General features: G+C 51.8%; 1 protein-coding gene across 4 annotated transcripts in view; it reads right to left on the bottom strand.

Annotated features, from left to right (window-relative positions):
- The window catches only part of EXOC6B (exocyst complex component 6B), a 299,395-nt gene that overhangs the window by 44,373 nt on the left and 227,190 nt on the right, over positions 1-27,832 (bottom strand). For all 4 annotated transcript variants that reach the window (XM_064712101.1, XM_064712102.1, XM_064712103.1 and 1 more), the window contains one exon: positions 25,757-25,830. In XM_064712101.1, coding sequence (XP_064568171.1) covers positions 25,757-25,830 — 74 coding nt within the window. The remainder of the gene's footprint in view (positions 1-25,756; positions 25,831-27,832) is intronic.

Raw genomic sequence — 27,832 nt, 5'->3', positions numbered from 1 at the left:
GGGAGGATTTTCTCCAGCTGCTACCATGGAATGACTCTGGCTATGGAATGACTGTCCCTGAAGAGGCTCTTCCAGGAAAACAGCCTGGAAGTTCAGGAAGAGGTGGGCAGTGGGATCCAACGGGGTCCCACTACCATTTACCATCCAGTGTGGGGCAGCTGGCCCTGCCCATGGAATCAGATGATTTTGAGGTCTCTTCCAAACCAAACCAGGCTGTGATTCCATGATTTCGTGATGCCATGAAAACATGGCACCCAAAACTCAAGAGCCGAGGCTCCCCGTGCTGGTGGAGGCTGCTGGAAAAGCCAGCGTGCTTGAGGTCGGGCTTGGAGAACTCTTTGCACGCAGTAAACACGAGGAAATTAGGGCAGGATGGGAGCAAGCAGATTGTAAATCCCAGCTCTGGTTTGCTCCCTGCTCATCACCCCTCACAAACGACCACTTTCATTGCCACTAAAACCATTTGCCCAATTGTCAGCAGCAGCAGCAGCAGCAGGCGACTTGTGGTGCAGAATTCCTGAAAAACCAGCAACAAAAACACGTCGACAGCAAGAGGCCTTTGGAAATCTGCATTTCTGGGGAAGTTTCCACCCCGTAAACACCGCGGGAGTTCGATCAGGGCCCGGAATTCTTCTGCTTTCTGTTCTGACTTAGCTCTTGCGCCTGTGCCAGTTGACACAAGCGAGGGAGCGCAGGATGAGGGACAGGGACATGGGGGTGCAATCCTGGAGCCACTTTGCTGCCTCTGGATTGGAGAAAATCCCTCCAGGAATGGCAATTCTTGCTCAATGCACCCACAGCGTGCCCCGACACCTTCCTGGACAGGCGCTAAAACCTCTTTTATTCTTCACTGTCACACGGACCCTAGGAGAAACTGAAGCCAGCAGCAATTTTAAACCCGAGACGAGCATTTAAACCCGACCTGAGACCGGCATTTCACCCCCTGCCACCTCGGAACGTGCTGGGGTCGCTGCTGAGGGATAAACCTGGGGCTGGCTCAGGGCTGGCTCCGGGCTGGGGATCCCCGCGGGAGCTGTCACGGAGCCACCCCGATGTCAGCCCTGCCATGGCCACCCTTCCAAGGGAGGATCCGCGGCGTGGCCGGCGGCCAGGTGGGGGAACAAAAGGCGCCTGCTGGGTTTTTCCTGCCGTCATTCAATCCCGGCTTAGCGGTCACGGCGCGTTCTCCTCCTCCTCCTGCCCGGCTCTGCGCTGCTGCTGACGGATGCTCCGCACACGGCGGGGTCTCACCTTCCCGGCCCTGCCTGTTCTCACCTCCGAGCTCCTCCCGGGCCAAAACCCAACGTTCCTTAAATCTGCCGGGTGAGAGCGCGTTAACAGGCGGATCTTTCGAAACTTTCCCATTCTTCTGGTAATTTATCGATGAAAGGATTCCTCGTGGGTTAGGCAATATCCCCGCGGATGGAAGCCTGGCTTGGGTTCTCTCCTTTCTTCCCCCTCGGTAACGTACACCTCCTCTCGGAGGGGCCCTGATGAAAAATCCCCTGCTGGCCTGGCCGTGCTGCCGGCGGTGCTGCTGATGGATCGTGTTCCTCCCTACCTGCTCAGATTAATCAGGTTACAGCTCCAGCCTGCCAACAAAGTCTGGCCTCACACCTCAGTCCAGACCCGAAATCCAACATCTGAGTCGGGCGAGGGCTGCCCCAGCTTGAAACCCAGCCTAGGAGCTGGGAGAGGCCTCTGCCATCACTTCAGGTGAAAAGAATCCTCCATTTGCTCCACGTCCCACTTATAAATCCCGTTTAAACCTCCAAACTGTGAGGCATGGAGCAGAGTGCCAGCTGGGGTGGTGGGAATTGAGATGGAGGACCTCTGCTGCTCTAAAACACCATCAACTTGTGAGCTGCCGGGCTGTAAAACCAGCACAAACCTTCCCCTCCTGCCCAGGCAAGGCTGCCTGGAAGTTTAATTTGTGTTTTTAATGATCTGAGACGCTCCTGAGCGAAAGCTGGGAGAGAAACACTCCTAAACACGTCACGAATGCAGCGCCTGACCGGGCAAAGTTTATCACTGGGAGTAACTCTCATCTCACCACAGGACAAGGCCCATAGATCTCCCCGGTGTTTAAACCCAGCTTAGTGGTCCTTAGGATTTTACTGCAGGGGAGTAAATCCTGGCTGTGAACTTGTCTGATGGAGCACTTCCATCACCCCATGACCGACCAGGCAGCTCCAGTCGTGACCAAGTGTCACAAACCCACCTTGAAAGGTGGTTTAAAACATGGGGAACAGGTTAGCACAGAAAAATGGATTTGGGTGGTTTTAAACCAAGGAACTGAGGTGACGGTTCTGCCACAGACACACACAGACACAGACTGGCGTAGGGATCTCGGGGCTGGAGTTGCTGGGTGCTGCTTATTTGTCCATTTGATTCACACCAAGGATGTCTCAGCCCTGGCGCCAACAGCAGGAGGACGTGGAGCTGCTGCAGAGAGCCCAGAGGAGGCCCCGGAGCTGCTGCAGGGCTGGAGCCCCTCTGCTCTGGAGCCAGGCTGGCAGAGCTGGGAATGTTCCCCTGGAGAAGGGAAGGCTCCAGGCAGAGCTCAGAGCCCCTGGCAGGGCCTGGAGGGGTTCCAGGAGAGCTGGAGAGGGACTGGGGACAAGGGATGGAGGGACAGGAGCCAGGGAATGGCTCCCACTGGGAAAGGGGAGATTGGGCTGGGATCTTGGCAAGGAATTGCTGGCTGGGAGGGTGGGCAGGGGCTGGGCTGGAATTCCCAGATTTGCTGTGGCTGCCCCTGGATCCCTGGCAGTATCCAAGGCCAGGCTGGATTCCCCTGGGACAGTGAGGGAGGTGTCCCCGCCCATGGATGGCTGGCATTGGATGGGCTTTAGGGGCCCTTCCACCCCAAATTTTTTAGGGTTCTGTTCAATGCTGGTGCTGGGTTGGACCACGGGAAGGACACGACTGATCTTCCACAAATCCCAGCTTTGCTTCATCCCCTCGTTTTGCTCCGACCAGAACCGACTGTTCAGCTTCTCCTTCTTGGCTTAACCTTCACCAGACAACCAAATTCTGGTGAAATGAGGTAAGGGTTTCACCTGTGGGAACCACAGGCAGCTTCTGCAGCCAAATTCCTCAGCAGAGCAGCTCCAGCAGCGTAATTGCGTTGTCACTCATCATCAATGTCACGGAGATTATTCAGCAATTAACACCAACTCCCGAGAATTGCAGCCCTGAGACAAAACCAGGGCGTCTGGAAAGGCTGAGATTTTTAACTCATTGCTTTTCCAAAAAAATTCAGAGCCCATGAGGCTCAGGCTACAGTACTGAGACTCAAGCTTAAAAAACTGAAATATGTTGTTAAAATAATAATAATTATATTAATAACCATAAAACCAGCAACAATAATAAAAATATACTACCAATAAGAAAAAACCACTCCATTCTTTGGATTTTCTCCGACAGAAAACCAGGAATTTCTTAAGGAGTTTTCTTGAGCAATTCTGGCAGGTTTGGAGCAGAGTTGAAGCTCGCAGCTCTCTGCTCACAGGTGAAAACGTTTCTTCCCATTTTTAGAGTTACCACGAAATTCAAATGTACTGGTTGGCAAGACTGGCCTCCTTGTGGTATTTCCCTATCAAATTATGTGGCTGTGGAGTTTTTTGGGGTTTACCTTTATTTAATCTGAACCAAAAATCAACAGATGAACTCGAATAAAGCCTCAAAACCCACGAGGTAGAACACGCTCTCCAACAGCTCTACCAAAATCAAGGACAAAACTTGCTCAGTATCATCCAACCCTGGAGCTTCCCAACTCCCGGAATTATCTGTGGAAATTCCCTTCCTTCCCTCTCCCAAGCACCGCTGGGAGAACTCCTGGAAATGAGGTTGAAGGAGGTTCCTCCATCATTTCTTCTGCTCCTTGGCCTTGCTGCATGACCTGGGGCGGTCACTTCACCCCGACTCTTCACCCCAAACCCAGCGCTGCCATTTGCTGCAAATCACAGCTGGATTTCCATTCTCCTGGAATGCCCAGAAGTAACGGATTAACACCGGCCAGGATTCCCTGCAGGAGCGAGAGATTCCCCGAAAAGCTCCAGCAATGAAAGGAATGCGCACGGAGCGACGGGGAGAAGCAGGAACGAACTTAATAAAAAAAAAAAAAAAAAAAAACCAAAAAAAAAGGGCCACAACATCTGGGTTAGTTTAGCCCAAAGCTACAACCAAACCACAGTCGCCTCGGCTCCACCGGCACCGCGCTCCGGAGAAATCCCACAGCTCCGGGATGACAGTCGGGAGCCGGAGCGGCAGCGAGGAAATATCGCCTGATGAGGTGTCGAGGAAAACCGTCCTCGCTGCAGCAGAATTGATGGCACGGGGCTTGGATCCCCTGGGAACGCCATTCCATGGCAAAACCGGATGATTCTGGTCAAGGTGAACGTGTTTGATCACTGCAGAGACGTGGGCAAGCTCTGAGGTGTTGGTTGAGAACCTCTGAGAGTCCCAAAAGTCCGAGGCCAAGGGGTTCCTCTGGAAGTTCACTTTCTTTGTCTTAGCACTCATTTTGAACTCTTTTTTCCAGCAGTTACACGAAAAAACTGACAGGAAGCAGCTCCAATTGCTGACGTTGTCACGGAATCATGGAATGGGTTGGGTTGGAAGGGACCTGGAAGATCACCTTGACCCACCTCATCCCATGGGCAGGGACATCTCCAACCATCCAAGGTGGATCCAAGCCCCAATGTCCAACCTGGCCTTGGGCACTGCCAGGGATCCAGGGGCAGCCACAGAAAATCTGGGAATTCCATTCCAGGCCCTCCCCACCCTCACAGCCAGGAATCCCTCAATCTAAATCTCCACCCTTTCACCTTAAAGCCATTCCTGCTTGTCCTTGGAAAATTCTTCTCCAGCTTTGTTGTGATCTCCCTTCACACCCCGGAAGATCTCCCTGGAGCCTCCTCTCCTCCAAGCTAAGGATCCATGGAAAACAAGGCCACTGAGATCACCAAAATCCTGAGAGCGACACAAAGCCACTTTAATTCACTTACTTTTAAGGCAAAACTCACAGCTTTAAAGGTCAGCTAAATGAGCTGGGGTTTAGCTTAGTCCCAGCCTAATTTAACATGTCATAAAAGCAAATTTAGGCTTCAGGACCAATTTTGACAGGAGTAAACTGCTCCTGAGGTTGCCTCTCTCAAGATGCTGCCCACACCTTGAAAGGCGACAGGAAAACATGGTTTAATATTGACAAACTTGGTGATGTCACTATAAAAACGGCCAAAGTGACCCAAACATGTTGACAGAGGCTCCAGCTCAGGCAGGATGGATGTGGCATCACAGGGAAATTTGGGAAGCACAGGAGAGCTCCTCAGTGCCCCAGCCACGGGTGAGGAGAGCTGGAGGATGCGAGGTGGGAGATGTTATCTCCAAAACAAACCCTCCAACCCTTCCGGCGTTTCTCCCGTGTTTTCAGCGTGGCATTCCCAAGGGTGTTGGTTTCTCTGGAAGGCAGCCCAGTGGTGCTGCCCTTTCCTTGGAAAAACACACCGCTCCTGGGATGGCTGGGATTCTTCCCAAGCCAAGAGGGTGACATCTTCATCTTGGGTGAAGTGAGCGCGAGGTGGTGCTGGGAGGGCTCTGGAAGCCTCAGCCACCTCCCAGATCCGGCTTTTTCCATTTCCAGCTGCCCAGCCCTGCTCCAAAGCTCAGCTCCCAGGGGTTACAGAATCAGGGAATCATAGAATGGTTTGGGATGGAAGGCATCTTGAAAATTATTCAGTTTCTTCTACATCACCTCATCCATGGGCAGGGACACCTCCCACTGTCCCAGGTGGATCCAAGCCCCAGTGTCCAGCCTGGACTTGGACACTGCCATGGATCCAGGGGCAGCCACAGCAAATCTGGGAATTCCAGCCCAGCCAGCAATTCCTTGCCAAGATCCCAGCCCAATCTCCCCTTTCCCAGTGGGAGCCATTCCCTGGCTCCTGTCCCTGCAGGCCTTGTCCCCAGTCCCTCTCCAGCTCTCCTGGAGCCCCTTTAGTGATTCTGACGATTCCCTAGAGTTTTCCCTTCTCCAGGGGAACATTCCCAGCTCTCCCAGCCTGGCTCCAGAGCAGAGGGGCTCCAGAACCCTGGAATATCAGACTGGAAGCTCTTGCACCACGTTCCTGCCCTTTGCCATGGCTGCACCTGCAGCACCGCTGGAATCTGGGACAATTCCAGGGATCCAGGGGCAGCCACAGCTTCTCTGGGCACCCTGTGCCAGGGCCTGCCCACCCTTCCAGCCAGGAATTCCTTCCCAAGGGTCATTTGGGGCTCAGAGTTCCACAGGAGCCTGCCCAGAAGCAGCAGCACTCCCATGGGATGGACTCATGTCCATGAAATCCAAATGCCATCACACACAGAGCGATTTCCAGCCTTTTTGATGGAAGACAGATTTAAGCTCCCGTGCTGGAGCCAGGCTGCTGCATCCAATCCTTCCCCACCCCCAAAAAGCTGATTTCATCAAGAGATCCGATTGCAACCCTATCGTTTACCCAAAAAAAAAAAAAGATGGGGGGAAAAAAATCCCTTCGGCGTAATCTACTTAAAAACCCAAATCTCATTTGTAGGTTATTAGAGCTGCTCCCGCCTGTGACATCCGGGCACGGAGCTCCCAGGAATTCCGAGGAGTCAGAGCTGGTTTTACTGGAGTGCTTGGCCACGTTTCTGAAGGGCTCCTCAGCTGCCGTGGCAGCCGCAAACAGCTTCCCGAAAAGACAGTGGAAAAATCTGGGAATGAAAACCCAAATAAAAGCGACGGCCCTAACGAGCTCTGAGCCGGTTTTGGGGCCGATCACTCAGCTCGTTGTCAGCTCCAGCTCCAGCCTCCATCCATCCGTGTGTTTTCCATTTATCCCAGGCTGACAGGAGCAATAATCCCGGCTCTGCTGCTCCGTGCAAACCACCCACCACACTTCAGGGGTTGCTGGCCATCGGCAGCCAAAACGACCCTTTTCCATCCCAAATTTCCAAGGATGCTTTACAAGAGGAGTTTCCAGTCCCACAGGAGTTCACAAGGAGAAGTTTCACTCATTAAAAGGAACAAAACACCTTTTTTTCCCCCCCAAATACTGCTTGGCTTCCTCTCAACATCCACAAATATCCCCAGTTTTCACGGAGGAGAGGAGGAAACTGAGGCACAGGGATTGTGGCCAAGCGTGGAGCATCATTCCCGCCAGCTCCATCCCAATCCCAGGAGCCTGGATCCCATTAGTGGCTTTGGCAGAGAGCTGGGGCCGGGCTCTGCTCCGGGGACTGGAACACTCCTGGGGCTTTCCTGCTCCATGGGTCACATTCCAGCCTGGCAGTGCCGGGGTCACAGATTTGGGAACGTCTGAGGGATGGGAGCAATGGGATACAAGGAGAGGAGCAGCCTCTGCTTTCCAGAATTAATTATCAGGAGCACCGGTGATGGATTTTTCATGATTCCATGGGGAAGCTCATCCTGAGGCACTTCCTTGGGATGAGAAGGAAAAGCTTGGCCAACCAGCAGGGTTGGAACGTTCTCCGAAACCTTTTCAACCCAAAGCCAACACAAATCTTCGAAACGACCCTCAGGAGCAGACGGATCCCATCCCTGGAGCAACCGGGGATAGTGGGAAAGCTTGGCCAACCAGCCAGGTCTTTCCCAAATCTTTTCAACCCAAAGCCAACACAAATCTTCGAAACGACCCTCAGGAGCTGACGGATCCCATCCCTGGAGCAACCTGGGATAGTGGGAGGTGACCCTGCCCACCATGGCAGAGGCTTGGAAGGAGATGACCTTGAGGATCTCTTCCAACCCAACCCATTCCATGGTTCTGTGACAATCTGGGCAGGTGGAACCTTCTCATTAAAAAAAAAAAAACAAAAATTACAATCTAATAATTAAAAAATTACATTTTCAGGACCACGATGGTCCCAAACCGAAAGCTGAAGTTTCTGAGGTTGATTTTTGGGACCTTCCAACCTAAAGGCAACTCCAGAGCAAAGAAAAGGCCCAGAACCTTCTCAAAGTGATCACTGAAAATACAGGGGAAAAAAACCACCATTTCCCAGTGGGGAAAAAAAGGTGGGAAAGGAGTCCCAGAGGTTGGGGAGTGTCTGGAGAAGGTCCTGAGGAACCTGGTCTGTCTTGGTCTTGAGTCCTGCTCACAAGAGAGTCCAAGGGTTCTTTGTGGCCAATACTCTTCATGGGCACCTTCTGGAATACTTATTTTTCCCAGAAAAATCTGAGTTACTTCAGATATCCCACTCTAAGAATCTCACTGAATCTTGGATCTGTTTCCTTCCTGCTTCTCAAGGAACTCCAGGGATTGCAGATGGGATGGAATGAGGCAGGGATGAGTAAGGAAAAGAGAGATTTGGGGACAGAATGTGATAAAAAAGACAAAACAAGGGCAAAAATGAACAGAGAGAGATGAGTCTGCTTGCTCAAACGTATTGGAATCTGCCTGGGATTGGGAAAATATCCTGGCATTCTCAACTAGAGTAGAAGTTAAATGTAGCTAAACATAAACCACCAAGATTTTAATGAATATCAAGGGCCAGATTCTGCCCAAAACTTCAAAAAAAAAAACCTGTCGCTGGCCCCATTTGGAAAATTCCCAGCTGGATTTTCCATTCCAGGTCCCCATTTTTAAGCCAAGATCAAAGTGCACCATTGTTGGTGCTCACTGCCACAACATCCAGCCTTCCCCAGGATGTGGAGCTGGGAAAACCTTCCCGGCTATATTCCAGAGGGAATTCCTGAAGGAACCTGCATTCCAGGTGTTCCACAGAAAGCATCCCAAAGGGAACCCCGCTCCTGCCTGGAACTGCCCCTTCCCAGCCTGGAGGGGGTCTCAGAGTCTGATAAAAGGAGAATTAAAAGGTTTGTTTAAGGGAAAACCACCCCAAATGATTTACACCCAGCAAATAGATCCCACAGGGAATCCAAAGGAGCTTCCCAGCCCTGGATCCACATGGTTCCCCCTCACGGCACATTCTGCACCAACACTTGGCTCCCATCCTTCAGGCTGATCAGCAATCCCAAAGCTGCAATTCCAGACTCAATTCCTGCCCAAACTCCCCACCCTGCTCCAGTCAGACCTGGAGTGTGAATCCCATCACCCTGAGCTCTGGGTGGGATGGGAGGGAACTCCCAAATTCCACGGAGCAGGAGAAACCCCAGGAGAAATCCCTCTGTTCTCCACCTGAAGTGTCAAGCAACAAAACCCCTGAGAGATTTTCCTTTCCCTTCTTGTCCACGTCTCACTCGGGGATGAGATTTGCAGCTTCGGGGTGAGCAGTAATTGACATTATTCCCCCAAACCCCGCAGTGGCTGGATTGGCTCCACAGCTTCAGAATGCACAGAAAGATTCCCTGACTGAACTGTCCCATTCCCAAAGCACAACTTGGGCTGGGATCTGGGATGCCCAGTGAAAAACAAAGCAAGTCCAACTCGTGTCAGTCAATAACTGGAGTCAAACGGGTGCAGAACGTGAGGATTCCCTTGGAGCAAAGTCCTGGGGGCTGGAATGCAGCAGATCCCACAGGAGAAATGAGGGAATTCAACCAAACCATCCACAGTTCACATTTTCTCCTCTCATTTTTTGCCCATTTCACTTCTCCAGGCAAGGAGGCAATTCAGCCTCAGGAGATACAGAGCTGGTGCTTGAGCAAACTGGAAAAAATCCATAAATCATGGAATCATGGAATGGTTTGGGATGGAGGGACCTTCAAGATCATCCTGATCCCACACACAGGGACACCTCCCACTGTTCCAGGTGGATCCAAGCCCCAATGTCCAACCTGGACTTGGACACTGCCAGCGATCCAGGGGCAGCCACAGCAAATCCGGGAATTCCAGCCAGCAATTCCTTGCCAAGATCCCAGCCCAATCTCCCCTTTCCCAGTGGGAGCCATTCCCTGGCTCCTGTCCCTCTGTCCTTTGTCCCCAGTCCCTCTCCAGCTCTCCTGGAGTCCCTTCAGGCCTTGCCTGGAGCCTTCCCTTCTCCAGGGGAACATTCCCAGCTCTCCCAGTGGGAAGGGCTGATGGGGAGCAATATTAAATGAGGGAGTAAATTACAGCACCACACGGACTCTGCTTCCTCCAGTCTCCCCTTCTCCCATTATATCCTGATTTTCTGGGCAATTTTTTCCTCCTGGCCCTGCCTAACGAGCTGCTGACTGGCTTGGCCACCTCCAGGCCGTGACAGATGGCTCCACACGCTGCCGTTAATGTGCTGGAAAACACCCCTGGATGGATCCAGCCCTGCCCGACCCCAGCACGGAGCTCCGGGGAGCCTTCCCAGGGTGGGTTTCATTTCACTGCCTTCTGCCTTTCCCCACTATTTATATCCTGAGCGTGATCAGATGAGAGCAAGGAATATAAAAAAATATTAAAAAAATATTCTTTCCACAGCCCATGACATCACCTTTTCCTCTTGGAAAAGTCGGTAACTCCATACGTTTTTATGCACGCAGCCCCACACGGGCTCCGCTCTCTCCTTACAGCAGCAGAACATTCCCCTCCATGAAAATTAAAGGATAATCTATAGGAAAAATGTGCTACTGGAGAGAAATTTGTGCTGGAGGCTCCTCTGCTTTCTATTAAGGGCCCTTTGGAAGGAGTTTCGAGTGGCTGAAAGGCAGAGGGATAATTAAATGGCCTAAATTATGGCTTTAAACAGACAGACGGCAGGGTTAGATGGGATTTTGGGAAGGAATTCCTCCCTGTGAGGGTGCCGAGGTCCTGGCAGAGTGGTTGTGAACTCCTCACCCCTGGAAGTGTCCGAGGCCAGGCTTGGATGGGGCTTGGAGCAACCTGGGATAGCAGGAGATGTCCCTGCCCTTGGCAGGGGGCGGGATGGAATTCAAGGTTCTTTCCATCCCAAACCAATTTGGGATTCTGAGTTCCACAGGGATCAAACAGAAGCAGAATTTCCCCCAAACTGGGGCAGGAGCCATGCACACTCATGCCATGAACCTGCTGCTGCAGCCAGCCCAGAGGGACAAGGTGTGACAGCAGCTTTGGTCACTCCAAACACCAATTCCCACCTCCACCGGGGCAGGAGGGAAAGGAGCCTGAACTCGGGGTGACCTCCAAGAAATCCCTGAACCTAAAAATATGACAGACAAACTGTTTCCACCGAGGGCTGCTATATAAAACCACCCCGGCTGCAAACTCCTCTGGAGCTAACCTCAAACACGAGGCGAATTCCAGCCCCGCTGTTTTCCTCTGGCATCCCGGAATGTTCGTCTCCAGGACAGAACTGGCTGTTCAAGCGAGCCCCCGCTCCTGCAGAAGTGATTGTTTTCAAACACTTTGGAAAAGCAATCCCGCACAGGGGCTGCATTCCAGGCAGGATTCCCTCCCCCCTCCAGGTTTTAAGCATTAAGAGGAGCAGAGCAAGAACAGACTTTGTCCACTTGGCTTCCAAGGTGCTGCAAATTAAAGGGAGAAAAGACATTTTTTGGTTTCTTTACAGCACGGAGGATCGCAGAATGGTTTAGGTTGGGAAAGATACTCAAGATCATGGAATGGTTTGGGTTGGAAGGGACTTTGAAGATGATCCAGTGCCACCCCTGCTATGGGCAGGGACACCTCCCTCTCTCCCAGGTGGATCCAAGCCCCAGTGTCCAACTTTGTGGGCACTGCCAGGGATCCAGGGGCAGCCACAGCTGCTCTGGGAATTCCATCTCAGCCTCTCCCCACCCTCCCAGCCAGGAATTCCTTGCCCAGATCCCACCTAAACCTCTCCTCTTTTCTTTTAGGACACTTCCCTCATGTCCTGCCTGTGTGGGAAGCCTCTCCCTCTTTCCCCTCAATCCCCTTTGGGCTGCAGGGAGCTCTCCCTGGAGGGGCCTTGGATCCCCCAGAGGCTGATAACAGCTCAGGATGGGAACAAACCGAGGCATTTGCAGCAAGGTTTCTGTTCCCTGCGAGGTTAGGAGCCGTGACTCATTTGCGGGGACTATTTCTGGTCACGGGCACAACCCGGCGGGGCTCGGAGCTCTCAGGTTCTCTTGATCCGTGCAACAAAAGATCCCAATCTCCCGTGGCTGTCAGTGCCCATCCCCGCCTCGTTTCCCCATCGGCAGCCCTCATGTCAGCAGCCAAATTAAGGGATTACAGCCGGGAACATTTAACGAGATTAGATCGGGGGAGTGTTTGCTCTTCCACCGAGGCTGCGAACAGGAGGATGGGGAGATGCCAACAGCCTCGGTCACACCTACAGCTCCTGCCCTGTCTGTCTGTCTGTCTGTCTGACACCACGCGAGACAAAAGCCAGACTTTGTTTCACGGTGTTCAGCACATCAGGCTCCAGCCCGTGCTGAAAACACACACAAGGGCTTTAAATAAAATTCACGTATCTGCGGCAACCGGAATTTCCAACGCCAGGAACTCCCAGCCCCACCCCAGCCCAGCACGCAGCACTCTGTGGGACCACAGAAGGGTTTGAGCTGGAAAAGCCGACAGGCAGGGACCCTTCCACTCAACCAGGCTGCTCCAAGTCCATCCAATCTGGCCTGGATTCGTGGGAAGATCCCAAATAAAAACCCCAAACGAAAATCACGGGAATTAAAGCGCTGTTCACCCCAAAACACACAAACCCCGATTAAGCACCACAAACAAAAGCTCTGTCTGGCCAAACCAAGCCCAAATTTTGACCAATTAATCAGAAAAGACACGAAGGGAGCCAGGGAGCTGAGTTATCCTATTTAGGGAAGTCAGGGTTTGCTCAAGCAAGAGGAAGGCTCGGGGTGACTCACAGGAGCCAACCGCTGCCATCCCCGTGGATTATCCAGAAAACACGAGCTGGGTCAAGGAAGTTGGGCCATTTAACACCAACTATTCCAGTATTTATTTATTTTTTTATGGGCCAGTTAACACCAACTATTCCAGTATTTATTTGTTTTTTGTAAGTCAGAGCTGGTGCACGGCTCTCAGCGCTGGGACTGAATTCTCACAGCAGCATTTTCAAACCTCAGCCAAAACAGCTCCAATGTCTCCTCTAAACCTTCCTCCCATGGACAGGGATGGGAATCGGGGAATAAACATCAGGATCTCCCTATCCCTATTCCTGCACCAAATCCATGCCATGTGCTGCTTTTCCCAGGAACCCCAAACTGCAGCATTTTTGGGACTCGTTTGGCTTCAGAGCAAGAAAATTCTCAAAGCAGTGAAAAGTTCATTGCAGTGCTCTGCAAAGAGTCGGAGTCACAACTACTCTGGAGAAGGGAAAGGCTGGGAGTTTCTTCTTCCTGGGATGGGATTAATGAGGGAATGGTTGAATTATGGAATCATGGAGTGGTTTGGGCTGGAGGAGACCTTGAAATCACCTCATTCCCACCGCATTCCATGGGCAGGGACACCTCCATGGTCCCAGGTGGCTCTGAGCCCCAACCTTGGACACTCACAGGGATCCAGGGGCAGCCACGGCAAATCTGGAAATTCCAACCCAGCCAGGAATTTCTTCCCAAAATCCTATCCATTCCTCAGCTGCTCCTGCGGCTGCAGCCCCTTCCTGATCCTCTCTCCCTCCACAGTGCCTGGACAGCCCTGGAGCTCAGGATGTTCTGCTGGTCCCAAGGAATGCGTCCTCTCTCTGGTCAGTCTCACAGCTTCACCCCAATCCCCCAGAGCAGCCAAGGTCAGACCACCTCTATCTTCATCAATTAAAGGCTGGGCCCGATGATCCCAGAGGTCTTTTCCAACCTAAATGATTCCATGATTCTGCAATTAAAGCCCTTTAGGCTAATTACTCTCCTGCTCCCTGTGCATCCAGCACGTGGAGCCCTCTTGGCACTCAGCTGGTCCCACCATGGAGCTGTACAGGATATGTAGAAAAACAGGGAATAATGAGAGTGCTTGTGCCAATATTTAGTGCAAATTGCACTCAGGATTTCCAATCTTGTTAAAAAAAAAAAATCTTTCTGATCTTGTTAAATCTGTGATGCTTTGGAGAATTTGTTCCATTTCCAGGATGAAGTGTTGGGTTTATCAACGGGCAGGATACAAAGTCAACCTGAAGGACAGAAGCTCAGTCCAGGACATTCCAGGTTGGTTCATTTTGGGTGTGAAGAACCACAGAATCATGGAATTCCTGAGGCTGGAAAAGTCCTCTCAGATCATTGGCACTCAGTTCTGCCAAGGCCACCACTGCCCCATGTCCCTGAGTGCCACATCCACAGATCTTCAAAATCCCTCCAGGATGGGGACTCCACTCCTGTGCTAGGGCTGGAAATCCCTTTACCTTCTAAAATTCTCCCTAAAATCCAACTGGAATGGGACATTCAGGTCCCTGGCACACCCTGAGGCCATTTCCTCTTGTCCTGTCCCACAGGGAGCAGATCCTGACTCCCACCTGCCCATGTCCCCTCTGCCCCCACAGGAACAGTCTTTTGGAGACCAAATTCCCAAACCCCAGCTCCCTGAAATGGCAGAAGCGCATTAAAAGCTGGGAAGTGAAGCTGGCTCAGCACAGCTGGAGCACAAACCCCTGCTCAGCTGCCATCCCTCCCCTGGGAGCAGCGCTGTGACCTCACAGCTCCGCTCTGCCGTCAGGACAGACAGATGTGGACACACATCCGATTACCCACCCGTCACTCACAGCCAGCGGCTCCGCTCCTCCAGCCAACAGGGCTGGCGCCGTTCCAGGCACCAAAAAGCATCTGCCAGCTGCTGCTCCAGTGGGACACAAATCCCTGTGTCCCATCTACTCATCCTTTGTGGACAGCTGGGACAGCTCCAGGCGTCTCTGACAGCAGCACTGACACACCTGGGCAATCACGGGATCACCTGGGCTGGAAAAGCCCTCCAAGATCGAGTCCAACTCCTCCCCAGCACTGCCAAGGCCACCACTGGCCGTGTCCCCAAGTGCCACATCTGCAGGGCTTTGAAATTCCCCCGGGGATGGGGACTCCACCCACCGCCCTTGGGAGTTTTGTTCCAATGCCTGACAACCCTTTTTCCTATAGGAATTCTACAGGAAATCTGCACTTAAGCACTGGAATGGGTTTGGAGCCAGAGCACAGAACTTCCCACTCTCACCAGACCAACCTCGAAACTCTCCTAGCAGACCCAGCCTAAAAATAACCCATTTATGGATTTAACGGCGGCTAATCCAAGCCCACGCGCCCTGGAGTCGGCAGAACCTCCAGGAATGGAAATGGCCATTTTTATCCCGGGATGGAGGGAAGCTAATTAATTGAAAAACCATCCTGTGATTCCGTGAATCCAACAGGAAGGTTGGAATGGATCCCAGCATGATGTTCCTGGCTATACAGTGCCACCTTGCTGTCAACCCATCACTGAAATGACATCTGGGAAGGGTGGGATGTGCAGCACCTTCACCTTGAGTGACCCGGGAATTCTGGGCTGGAATACGACATGAAAATCACCTTAATCCCAATTCTTAACCTATTCCAAGTGATCTGCTCTCTGATGGATTGTCCCACAGCCCCACACCATCATTCCCACAGTTTCTCTCCACCCCTGGAGGCAGGAAGAGGTGGATCTCCCTCTCCTCTGCCTCGTCCCCATCAGTGCCCTGCCCTTCCGCACTGACCTTATCTCATCGATTTCCCTCCTAATCCATGTGTCCAGTGCTCCGTAAACGCCGCTCAATATTTGCACTCCTCGAATCCAACGGGAAAAAAAATCAATGGGAGACTCCGAGAACAGATTGCTCTGGGATTGAGTGTCTGGGAGGGAATTAATCCCTCATTCCTGAGGGACATGGGGGCCCAGGCCTCGCAATCAAAGTCACCTTGATGGGCAGAGCCCCCGTGGTCCTGTCCCTCATCCCACGGTGTTATCCCAGCAGATTGACTCCTTGGCTGGCAGAACACCCCAAGGTTTTCCAGGAGCTAAAGTTTCCCTGCTCTGAAATGATCCAGCTGCCCTCGAGAGGTCACCGGGAGAAGAATGACAGGGATGCACTGGGATAAAGTTTCCCCACGGCTTCAAAGGCACGAGAGCTCCGCACAACTTCCCCGGCCACCCACCGCGATTCAGCTGGGGGATCCCATTCCAGGGAAACCCGGGAACGCTGCCCCATCACGGCAGCAACAGGAGCTCCTGTTCCCCTCCTGAGGCACCAGGTGAGGGTTGGATCAGTGAAAGGCAGCTCCATAAAAGCTCCTTTATGGACAGCTCCTCCTCATCCCCCAGGAGCGGCAGCTCCCGGATTGCCGGAGCGGGTTCGGTTTCCCAGCCGGGGGTGTGGAGGTGAAGGGCACCCACCTCTGGTCCCCTCTGTTCCTGCCAGTCCCACCCCAATCCGTGGGATAAAGGGAATGTGGGCCCTCTGTAACTCCCTTCGGTGTCTGCTTTCCTGGCTGGATGTGAGGCTGCAGTTACAGGGAAGGAATCTCGGGAAGGAGATCCTGGTTCCCACAGCACAGCCCTGCTCCAGGGAGGGTGGGCTGGGGGCAGCCAGAGGGTGCTCAGAAGGAGCCAGAGGCTCCAGCTGAGTCTTGGAGGAGTAAAACCCAATGGAAACACGTTCCTGGCCGAGTGCAAGGTCCCTTGGGATGAAGTTCTCCATGGAGTCCTGGGAGTGGCTCCTTGTTCTGCCATAAAATTCCGCCAGACCAGGCTGGAGTCACTTCCCATCCCTGGAAGTGTCCAAGGCCAGGTTGGCACACCCTGGGATGGTGGAAGGTGTCCCTGCCCATGGCTGGGGGTTGGAATGAGAGAATCTTTGGCGTCCCTTCCAACGCAAACCATTCCCTGATTCCGTGATTATTGCAAGAAGGGTCTCTCCCACCTCAGAACCTCCTGCCCCAACACCCACACCCGCCCCAGGCCCTGCCCACACGGCATCCCGAGCAATTCAACACCCAACCACCAGGTCCAAACCCCTCTCCTCATTCCCCAGCTCCTCGTTTCCTCCCTTTATTCCCTTTGTCTGAAAGGCTCCCAGTGACAGAGGGTTTGATTGTTTGTTTGCTTTTATTGTTCCAGAGGGCCAAGTGTCGACAGGCTCCACAATCCCCAGCGCCCAGAAACCCCGGCAGCGCTCCCCGCCGCCCACATGTGCTAACAGGACGTGTTTGCACTCTGGGTTTTTTTGTTTGGGGAGCATCCAGGCACTTTTAAGTCCTCCCCAGGCCACTGCATCCCTCCTGGATGGAGAGTGATGGCTCTGGAGCCTGAGAAGCCGAAGGGGAGAGGGATCTGTGTGATTTTAATGGGATTGAACCACAAAAGGATGGGGTTTAAAGCAACACCAAGACCAGTTTAAACCCACCAAGGCAGGAAAAATCAGAGTTAAGGCTCTAAATCTGCTCTGAGCTCCTGCTTTTGTGTTTCCTGCCCTCTTCCCATCCCTTTTCCGCAGAGCACAGCGAGAGGCAGCTTGGATTTCCAGCCCAAACTTTGGAGGATCCTTCCCTTTGTGAGTCAGGCAGTTAACACTGATTTAAAAACAAATAAACCACTCCATGTGCCCTTCTCCAACACTGTTGGGATTTGGGCACTGAGGAAAAAAAAAAAAAAAAAAGAAAAAATAGTGCCCTGAGCCTGACAAGGAAGAAACAGAGTGGTTTGGCCAAGATTCTGGAATGTTCTTCCTGGAGCGCCGGGCTGGCCGCAGCCCGAGGGATCCCTGCCTGCCCAACAACCCATGGCTGGGCACGTGGATCCATGCTGGGGGCAGGAAAAATGGATATATAGATCATCTCTGATGGGTCTCCAAAGTGGAGCAGCATTCCCAATGGGAATTCCGGGAAGGTGAGTGGTGCCAGAGGTGTGGGACACCTGGAAGAGCAGGGCCACGGGCTGGGGCTCAGCCTGAACTTCAGGAGGCCCCAAAAGAGTCCCCAACCATCTCTTGCTACTTCTTAGATGTCTCCCAGCTGCCCTGGGACATGTTTTGAACCAGATCCAGTTGGTTTTCCAGGGAAAACCCCTCATTTTGGTGTCACTACCTGTTGGTCACACGTGAACACCAAGGCAAGAGGATCAGGTGAATTTGGGAGCAGGAAATAAATCCAAAAAGGGTCCCTCACTGAACACCTGCGGGTTTGGGTTTGATAATTTTGGTTTCCCTCCATCTTCTTTCTGTTTCTTCACCTCTCCCAAGTGTTTTAGGGAGCCATGGGGTGGGAGAGGGATGGATGGATGGATGGATGGATGGATGGATGGATGGATGGATGGATGGATGGATGGATGGATGGATGTCACAGATATCTTTTATGAAAAATCCTTTCCTTAGGATTTTTTTCCTCCTGAGAAGCTGGGAGGCCTCAGGAACAAAATGTAAACAATGATCATCTGCTGCTGTGGAATGCAACAGGTGCATCTGTGATTGGTCTCGTGTGGTTGTTTCTAATTAATGGCCAATCACAGTCAGCTGGCTCGGACACAGAGCCCAAGACAGAGCCTTTGTTATCATTCTTTCTTATTCTACTCTTAGCTGGCCTTCTGATTAAATCCTTTCTTCTATTATTTTAGTATAGTTTTAATGTAATATATATAATAAAATAATAAATCAGCCTTCTGAAACACGGAGTCAGATCCTCGTCTCTTCGCTCAATCCAAAAACCCCTGTATGAAAACCCCTGAATGCCGTCACAGATGGAGACAATACTTTAATGGGGAATGGTCTCTTCTCCCAAGTGAAAAAGCAACAGAAAAGAGGAAACAGCCTCAAGTTGTGCCATGGGAGGTTCAGGTTGGGTATTGGGGAAGATTCCTTCCTGGAAAGGACTGCCCAGCCCTTTAACTCAATCAATCTGTAACTTCACATGTTTCCAAAGGTAAATTAATTCCAATTATGGATTGAGAACACAAATCCAGGCACTTCTGGAGAGAGAAATCCAACGTTCAGGTGGTTTCTTTGTCTTAATGAAATTATTTACATCTCCCTGACCTTGGAGAGGACACTCAGCCACGTCTGAGGTCCACCAGGAATTAACTGCAACCTTGGCTCCCCCAGGCAACCTGACATTCAGGAAAGCCAGTTTAATTTGGGTTTCTGGAAGTAGAAAGGTGGGACAGAGGATGAAGGGGATAATATTAATATTAATAACAATAATAACAACTTCTGGGAAGCTGATGTGGTTATGGATGCCTAGAGAAGCCTCCATCGCACTCAGGGGTGTTAGGAAACAAAATATCCTTTAATTAGCAGTAATTAGCTCAGCTGGAAGTCAGGCACCTGCCCTTGCTGCTCTCCATTATGTCCTCAGACTCTTCAGGGCTTCGTGTTTGCACAAGAAGCAGCAAAATGGGCGCTTCTCGATGGCCTGTGGGCACCACCTTAATGAAGGTGATTAATAACGCTGGATAAACGATCCAGGAGATATCAGCCGGTGTCAGGAGCTTGGAGAGGAGCCACTGGAGTAATTAAGAGCCTGGAGATAGCATCTGAACAGCAAAATCCTGGATTTAAGGGTAATGATCCAACCGGCTCCGACCTCTCTCTCCTTGCTGGGAAATGAGGAATTAGGGCTGACACTGGAACCTGTGTCTTCACACCTCTGTTTCCTGAGCGCTCCAGGTGTTTGCCAGGAAAGATTCACAGAGTTCTGGAATTCAGCATTTCCCTCGGCACATTTGGGAGCTGCAGGCAGGGATCCAGAGCTGGGAAAGGACTTTGGATCACTGGGCTGGACAGGACAATGTGGGAGAGGCCACAGAAAGAGGGGTGAAAGAATTCAAGGGTTGTTAAGCCAGGACAGGATCCACAGGAGTGAAGGATGCAGGAAAACAGGGAGAATGGCAGAGGTTGATGGCTGGTTGATGATCTGGGAGGTGTTTCCCAACCTGAAGTGATTCTGTGCTGATTATAAAGTAAAAAAAATGCAAAATTCCAGTGTTGTCTTTCCATGGCAAAAATGCCCCCTGCAAAGAGCCCTAAACAGTGAAGGTGAACAGAAACCCAAAAGTACAACCTGGCTTCTCAAAATCATGGAATGGGCTGGATTGGGGATCATGGAAATCATCCAGCCCCAACCCTCTGGGATGGACAGGGACACCTCCCACTGTCCCAGGGGGATCCAAGCCCCAGTGTCCAGCCTGGCCTGGGACACTTCCAGGGATCCAGGGGCAGCCACAGCTTCACTGGACAAAACCCAGCACTCAGATCCCTCTCTGGCCAGGGCAGAGTGAGAGAATTCCAAGACCTGGAATTCAGAGTTCAGCTCAGAACTCGAGCTCTGAGGCTGGGCAAGGCAGCGGGGGAGCAGGGCTGGAGCCAAGGGAACAATTTGGAGATGAAAAGCAGCGACTGAAACGAGCTGAAAACCCCTCGTGAGTCACCTTTCCATCCCTGCCCTCCTGCATCCAGTGACTAACGTGGCAACAAAGCCGTGGGAGCTGCTCTCCCAGCAGAAAGCCTGGAGACACAAGCAGGGACATGCGGGAGGAGACACCTCGGCGGGAGAGCTGGGATAATTGATCATCCCCTCCGTGTGCTGCTCAGCTCCTGCTCCATCTCCCAGCAAAACCAGCTGGCAAGGATCAGCCAAACCAGTTTGCTGAGCAGGATGGCTCTGGGCTCACCCAAAGTCTTGTTTTCACTCTGCTCCCCAAACATCCCCTGACTTTGCAGACACATTTAGCTGTAAAATGCAAAAACAAGTTAAAAAAACAACCCAGAGCTCCCTGCTTGGTGGGAATGAACCTTCAGGGAATCCTGGATGCTGCCATGGAGGGATTGGAGGGACTGGCTCCACCTGCCCACCAGCAACATGACAAATGACAGAGCTGAGAGGTGGCCACAGCCACCAGTGTCACACCAAGGGGATCTTCAGCCCAAATCCCAAGGGCTTTCCCTCAGCCACCACCTGGGGATGGAAGCAGTAGGAGACAGGGATACATCTCATGGGAGGTGCTGAGTGGAAAGAGATCCCGCAAAATTGAGTCCAAGTCCTTCCCTTTCCTGGGACACCCCAAAATCCCACCCTGGGCACCCCTGGGAGCGTTGCTCCATCAGCCTCAGGAATGTGCCCATTCCCTGGGGAGCTGTTCCAGTGCCTGACACAAGGACACAATTCCAGGCCTCCCAGTGCCCCTAGAGCAGCCAGACACCCAGCCAGAGGATTCCCACCACCTGATCTATCAGCTGGTGTTTGATAAGAAGCCAGGCTGGATGTCCACCATTCCAGCACCACTGGAGCTCCCGGAGCGACCTCACACTGGCTGCTCCCTCCAAGAGAGCAGGTGGTTCCTCAAATCCAGGCACGGAGCCCAGGAATCCAGGCTGCTGGAATGTCAGGCTCAGGGATGAGCTCACGCTGCAGCTTTGCTCCTCTGTTTGGTTCTCATTTTTAGGTAAAAAGGTGAAAGGCTGGAGAAAACGGGAACATCTGGGGACTGCACACAGGGCAGGAGAGAGAGGAAACCTGGGAGAGGTTAGGGGTGCCCCTGGATCCCTGGAAGTGTCCCAGGCCAGGTTGGACACTGGGGCTTGGAGCACCCTAGGACAGTGGGAGGTGTCCCTGCCCATGGCAGGGTGGAATGGGATGGGATTTAAGGTTCTTCCCACCCAAACCATTCCATGGTTCCATCACGGAGCAGGAATGGAAGGGAACTGTGTTCCTGAGGGGATCATTCCATTATTAATGTCTCTAGCAGGGATAATAAGAGAAAAATGAACACATTGGAGGGAGACTTCCCATTCCCAGCTGGCTGGGGTCCAGCAGGATCCCACAATAACCACAGCTGGATCCCAACACAGGGAAAACACACAAACAAATCACTTCCCATGGGACAAGCAGTGGCAGAGTCATGGAATACGTTGTGTTGGATGGGACCTTAAATTCATCCCATTCCTTGGGAGGCTCCCACTCCCAGCTGAACCATGGAATCGTTTGGGTTGGATCTTAAAGCCCATTCCATTCCACCCCATCCATGGGCAGGGACACCTCCCACTGTCCCAGATGGATCCAACCTGGCCTGGGACACTACCAGGGATCCAGGGGCAGCCACAGCAAATCTGGGAATTCCAGCCCAACCCTTGCCCACCCTCCCAGCCAACAATTCCTTCCCAAGATCCCACCTAAGCCTGACCTTGCCTGTCTTAACCTCACTGATGGGGTTCGAGGAGCTGATGGTGAAATTCAAACCCACCAAGTCTGCACAAAGCAAAGCAGAAAATTTTGGGGGGACAAGAGTGGAACCCCCCTGTCCCCATGCCTTGGACACCCAGGTGCCTCAGCCCAGGTGGGTTCCCACCTGCCTCGGTCCAAACATCCCTCAGAGCTCAGGCTGGCACTTGCAGAGGAAACCCAGCCCCCAGGATTTGTAACTCACAGGACAGAAGGAGAGGCTGGGAGGAGGGAGCTCTCATCACTGAGCACGTTCCCTCCCTAGAGCCCAGAGTGAAATTCCTCAAGTGCTGGATGCAGATTTTCCTTGGAAGGCGGCCACGAGTGCTGATCTGGCTTCTAGGAGAGATCAGCGTGGCCAGGGACTGCAGGCACCTCAGGGACCAGCACAAAACCCTCCCCTTGCACCAACGACCCCACAACAAACCTGTGAAAACCAAAAATTGAAACACTTCCAGCTGTGGGGAGAACAGGGAATGATTCCACGTGCGGGATTGGGAATGACCTGAGAGCACCTGGAGATCTCCAGTGGTGTTTGGACATTCAGGGGTGCTTGGTGAAGATCCAGAGGAGTTCATTATTTCAAATTTCAGCAAGGGATTAAATGGGATTAAATTTATTTCAGATTTCTAAAATACAGCACTGAGTGTGCAAGAGCAACGTTTAAACTGGAAGGGGAAAAGCAAATATTCCCTCCTTGTAAAACCTGAAATATTTGAGTCTCACTCTTGCAGGAGGACTTGAGATGGGAGCTGGTTTCCTTTATGACTTCATTAAGGGTATCCATGGATTTAGAATTGTCCCAGAATAGGAAATCAAGCCCCATTTTACATTTCTGACTGCTCAAAATAGTGATTTTGATTGTCTGGGCTCAACTCTTCCTCTTTTCCAGACAAGGATGGAATTGCTCCTGATTTCATTGGGCACGAGGGGAAAACCAGGATTTTGATGTACAAAACTTGAGTCTGCTGCTCTGAACAAGGACAAACTCTGATGCCTTTAAACAGTGACATCTTTTTGGGATTTTGTAGGATTTCCCACTACCGGGATCTGCACCAAGGCACAAACCAAGTCACCACATTTTCCTATCACTTAATATTTTTATTACTTTTGGTCACTCCCATAATCATCTCCCATTACAGTAAAAATTTTCTCGGATTTACAAATGTTCTGCAACAGCTCCTACTGAAACATGTTGGGAAGGGAAATCTCTTTAATTTCCCTACTTTGGTGAATTTTTGCCCAGTCATTTCTCCTCCCTCCTTCCCCCAGCTCGGTCATTCCATTTAAACCAACATTGCGGTGACATTTCACAGAATCATGGAATGGTTTGAGTTGGAAGGGACCTTAAATCTCATCCCACTCCATCCCCTGCCATGGACAGGGACACCTTCCACTATCCCAGCCTCAATGTCCAACCTGGCTTTGGACACTTCCAGGGATCAGGGACAGCCACAGCTGCTCTGGGAGGCCTTGGGCTCCATCCCAGTTCCTCCCCACCCTCACAGGGAGCAATTCCTTCCCAATATCCCACTTAATCTACCTTGCCTCAGTTTAATTTCATGGCTTAAAAGAGAAAGAATGCCAAGTCCAACAAGAGAAATGTCAAGACAAGTCAAAGAACAATGAAAGAGCTTCATCCATGACCTTCCCACCTCTCTCTGTTCCCGGCTGGAGCTGCAGTCCAACAAGAAGTGCTGGGAGCATTCAAAGGAGGTCTGGTGGCCACAGAGAGCCTTGTTTGGATGGGGTCTGGTGACACATTCCAACGTGCCACCAGGTCAGGTCATGGACAGGAGCAGGGAGGGGGAACTGCCTCATCTTCCCATGCCACTGGATAAGTCAGGGATGGGTCAGCTCTTCTCCATTATCTGGACAACAACTTGATTTTCCCCTCATCAATCATCATCCGTTACCCAGGAGATCCAGGACTTCCCATCCTGTATCCCCCCTTTCTCCTTGTATAATCACAGAATCCTGGAACAGTTTGGGTGGGAAGGGACCTCAAAGCCCACCCAGTGCCATCCCTTCCATGTGCCACCGTCCCATTGTCCCAGGATCCTTCAATCTGCTCCTTGTCCAACCTGGCCTTGAGATTCGGAGGTGCTGCTGCTTTTAAATGCAAGAACAAAACTTGGGAGCAAGAACGATGTTCTTAAATGCAAGAACAAAACTCCTGGAACAATGACAAAACCTCCGTGTCCAAGGACACCCATTGGACAGAGGAGGAAGGACCAAGGAGGCTCCTGCTCCTTCTCCTCCTCCTCACCCGAGCTGGGTCCCTTTGGCTGCATTTTGTACTCATGAACCACATGAACATTTCACTGGCTTGACCTCACTGAGACATTTCCAGGCTTTTCACTCTTCCAAGAGCTTCAGGTTCCCTCTCCAAAATCCCCACATTCATTTCCAAGCCTGGAGCTTGGAAAAGGCCCAGGGCCTCCACATTCCCTCACACCCAGGAGGCCGCGGCCGCACTGAGCGCCGCAGTCCATAAAGCGCCAAGGAGCTAATGAAGATAAAAGTGTCAACACAGCCTGGTGATAACGCACACCTCTCCCATGGAGCTGCTGGGACCATTCTTGCAAACAAATTTGGCAGTTCCTGGCGGGCCCAGGCCCAGAAAGTGGCGTCTTGATGTTATTAAAGTTAACACAAGTGTCGTGGGATGACAGATGGCTCCCCGCACATCAATTGGATTCTGAGGAGTTCTCAAACCCTGGCGGGTTGAAAGCAGCTCCAGCACGAATCAGAGGCAGGGGCAAGATCATCGATACAAGGGATTATGCAGATTTAAGAAATACCCTCGGCACCCGAAAGTTTTCAGAATGCAAACTACGTCAACCCCGCGAACAAGAGGCACTGCATCATGATGGCAGCAGGGACAAAGCCAGGGGGGTTTAACAGACAAAAAAAGATTGTTTTAATAGGAGAGAAGCATCAGTCATTGAGTCTTACTTCATTCAGACTTTCCCTCCAACCCATCCATCTTCAGTGCCAAGAGATGACAGGACCACCTCACTTTTCCCCCCGGCCTAGTGTATCAATAATGCCCATTTCTCCCCAAACAAATGACTCCCCAGAATGGCCCTTTTCCCAAAATTGGCTGCCAAGCCCCACAAAGGCCTCAGTACCTGCTATGGTCAACTTGGCTCCAACGAGGCCCCCTCCAGAGGTGGCCATCAATGGGTGGAGCCTTCCCCAACCATCTTCCCCAAGAGCCACTTTTGTCATTGCTGGCCAGACGGGGGGGTGGCCAAGGGACACAGAGCAGGACACAGAGAGGGGACACAGAGAGGGGACACAGACGGGCACGGACACAGGGGAATGCAAATTCCTCCGCCCTCGCAAACGCCTCCGTGGGCATTCTCTGGGAACAAAGGTCCCTGAGGCGGGCGGGCTCTGCATCACTGCTCTCTCTGTTCCCAGCACCTGCTCGGCACCGGCCACGGTCCCTCCGCCAAGGAGCCAAGGGCAGCACAATGGCCCCGTTGGCCAGGGTCAGGCCTGGCTTTCTTCCTCGCCCCCTTCCACCAGCCCTTTTCACCTCCACCATCTCCAGGAGCGCTCGGCGAGGAGGTGGCTTCGAGAGGAGGAGGGGGGAAATATAGGTCTCTGGCGTAAATCACTGACGCCGTTTCCCCTCCTCTCCCTTCCCTTAAGACCTGATGGTCTTCAGTCACACATCTTAAAAGCAAAACAAAAAACAAAAACACAAAGACTTACTTGTCTCAAGTCGATGAAGGCCAACTGCAGCGTGTCCCCTTGGAACCCAGGCACTGGGCCGGATCTGGCAAACTCTGTGGGAAAGAAAAGAGGATAAAAAGCGCCTTTAACTAACCATGGACAGGGAGATTGGCAGACGGATGACAGGGAAGACAAGAGAGGCTGGGGGAGAGGAGGACCGCGCTTCTAAGGAGTCATGTCTCCCTCCCTTCAGCGTCTTTGTTCGCCCTTCAAAATTCGTGTCATCAAAACACCATTAATTCCACCGTCCTGACAGCAAGGAAACTGTACTAATTCGACCTGAAATTTATTCCCATGAGCCGCACTGGGCTTCAGAGTATTTGTTTTGTGAACGGACAAACAACTCGCCCAGAAGAAAGGGGGGGATGGGGGTGGAAAAGTTTTTCCTCTCAACACAATAAAATCTTCAGCTGTGAAACTCTTTTCAGTTCCGAAAGCTATTTATATTTTAGGGCGCTGAAGGAATTTTCTAATTTCACGCCTGTCACCAGGCTCCATGAGCATTCATCAAAAAAATATGCCCGGCCGCGTCATTAATTATCAGGCAGCAGATTATTTGCATGATCTGGTGATGGCGCCTCTTGGTCAGCCCAAACACGGAGACCCGCGGCCGTTGGGTGGCATTTTTATTTCTGGTGGATGAAGACATCTGACAACTGAATAACGTTGGCTTCTAAAGCGAAGAGAATATTTCCAAGGCCACATTTATCTCCTTCCAGCCTAATCTGGCCAAAATTTCATACTTTGGTTGTTCATTTTTCTCCTAATCCATTCTTTAAGCCGAACCTAAAACCGCTGAAGGGGCTTGAATTGATCCATCTTAGAGGACCTTGGCTCTTCCGTGGCATTTAGCAGCTTTTCCTTGGGAATGCTCGTGAAGTCGACGCCTGCACGCATCCCAGGGTGTCTTTTGAGGTTGGTTCTGCCCAACTTCACTTCATTTTCACCCTCTGCAGTTACAGCTTCATCTCCTCCCTCCTCACAACCTCTCGGCGCTGAGCAGACCTGGGCTGTGAGGCCACAACTCAAAGGCTCGAGGGGCAGCATCTGCCTGGGGTTGAGTTGTGTGGCTCCTGCAGGCACTGGAGGTGCTGGAAGAATGAAATGTTTTCTTGGGATGAAGCCAGGTGTGATGGCAAAAAGGGAGAAATTAGGGAAAATATTCACCAAATACAGATTTTTCAGTTGCATGGTCCATTATCGCCCATCTATCCCAGTTTTCACCCTGCAGGGTCCCTCCAACAGCTCCTAAAGCTCCACAGAGATGAGGATTAGGGATGGCTGGGCAATATGGAAGAAGGATTTTGCCTTTTGTCTCCATGCACCAGAGGCACCAATGGACAAAGCGATTTCATGTCAGGTGGTCTTCGCCTTGAACACTCATCCTCCTAAAAGTTTTCCCATTTCCAAGCCAGGGCCACAAAATCAGGAACATAAATCATCACGCTCCCATTTCCAAAGCTTTCCTAGAGCAGCCCAATCACGGAGCAGCCCCTTGGCTCTAACAAGAAGAGATTAATGAGTGAAACACCAGGACTCAGTCCTGTCCCTCAACCGCCTCATTTCGGGAAGCAAAGCAGGGTTATTAATCAGCTCCCTTGCTCCACCTTCCATTAAAACCTTGGGATGGAGAACATCCTTCAAGCCAGACACAGGCACCTCCAGGGGCACAGGGGACCCTTCTCAGATTCTGCTTTTTAATAGTCTCAGATGCCAGAAGAGCTTTGAGATTGAAACCATCGCTCATCTTTGCAGTGATCACTCAAGTGACAACCGCTGCAGGACAGGAGCGAACACAGCTGGGAAATCATTGCTTTTGTCTGAAGTTATGACTCAAAGGGAGTGATAAACAAATAAAAACAGAAATTATGGACTTGACTGTTCATGTTTGGGTTTTGGATAGAAAAGGCACAAACCAAAGTCAGCGGGAACAATCCATGGTTGTGCCTTTGGAGTTTTGCACAGGATGGGAGTGGGATGAACATGAAGTTCTTCTCTTTCCCAGGGAGGGTGTGAGGCCCTGGCACAGGGTGCCCAGAGCAGCTGTGGCTGCCC

Source organism: Zonotrichia leucophrys, chromosome 4, assembly GCF_028769735.1.
Source record: "Zonotrichia leucophrys gambelii isolate GWCS_2022_RI chromosome 4, RI_Zleu_2.0, whole genome shotgun sequence".
NCBI classification, from domain to species: Eukaryota; Metazoa; Chordata; class Aves; order Passeriformes; family Passerellidae; genus Zonotrichia; species Zonotrichia leucophrys.
Note: the sequence above shows the minus strand (reverse complement) of the source record. Positions and strands in the feature narration are given on the sequence as shown.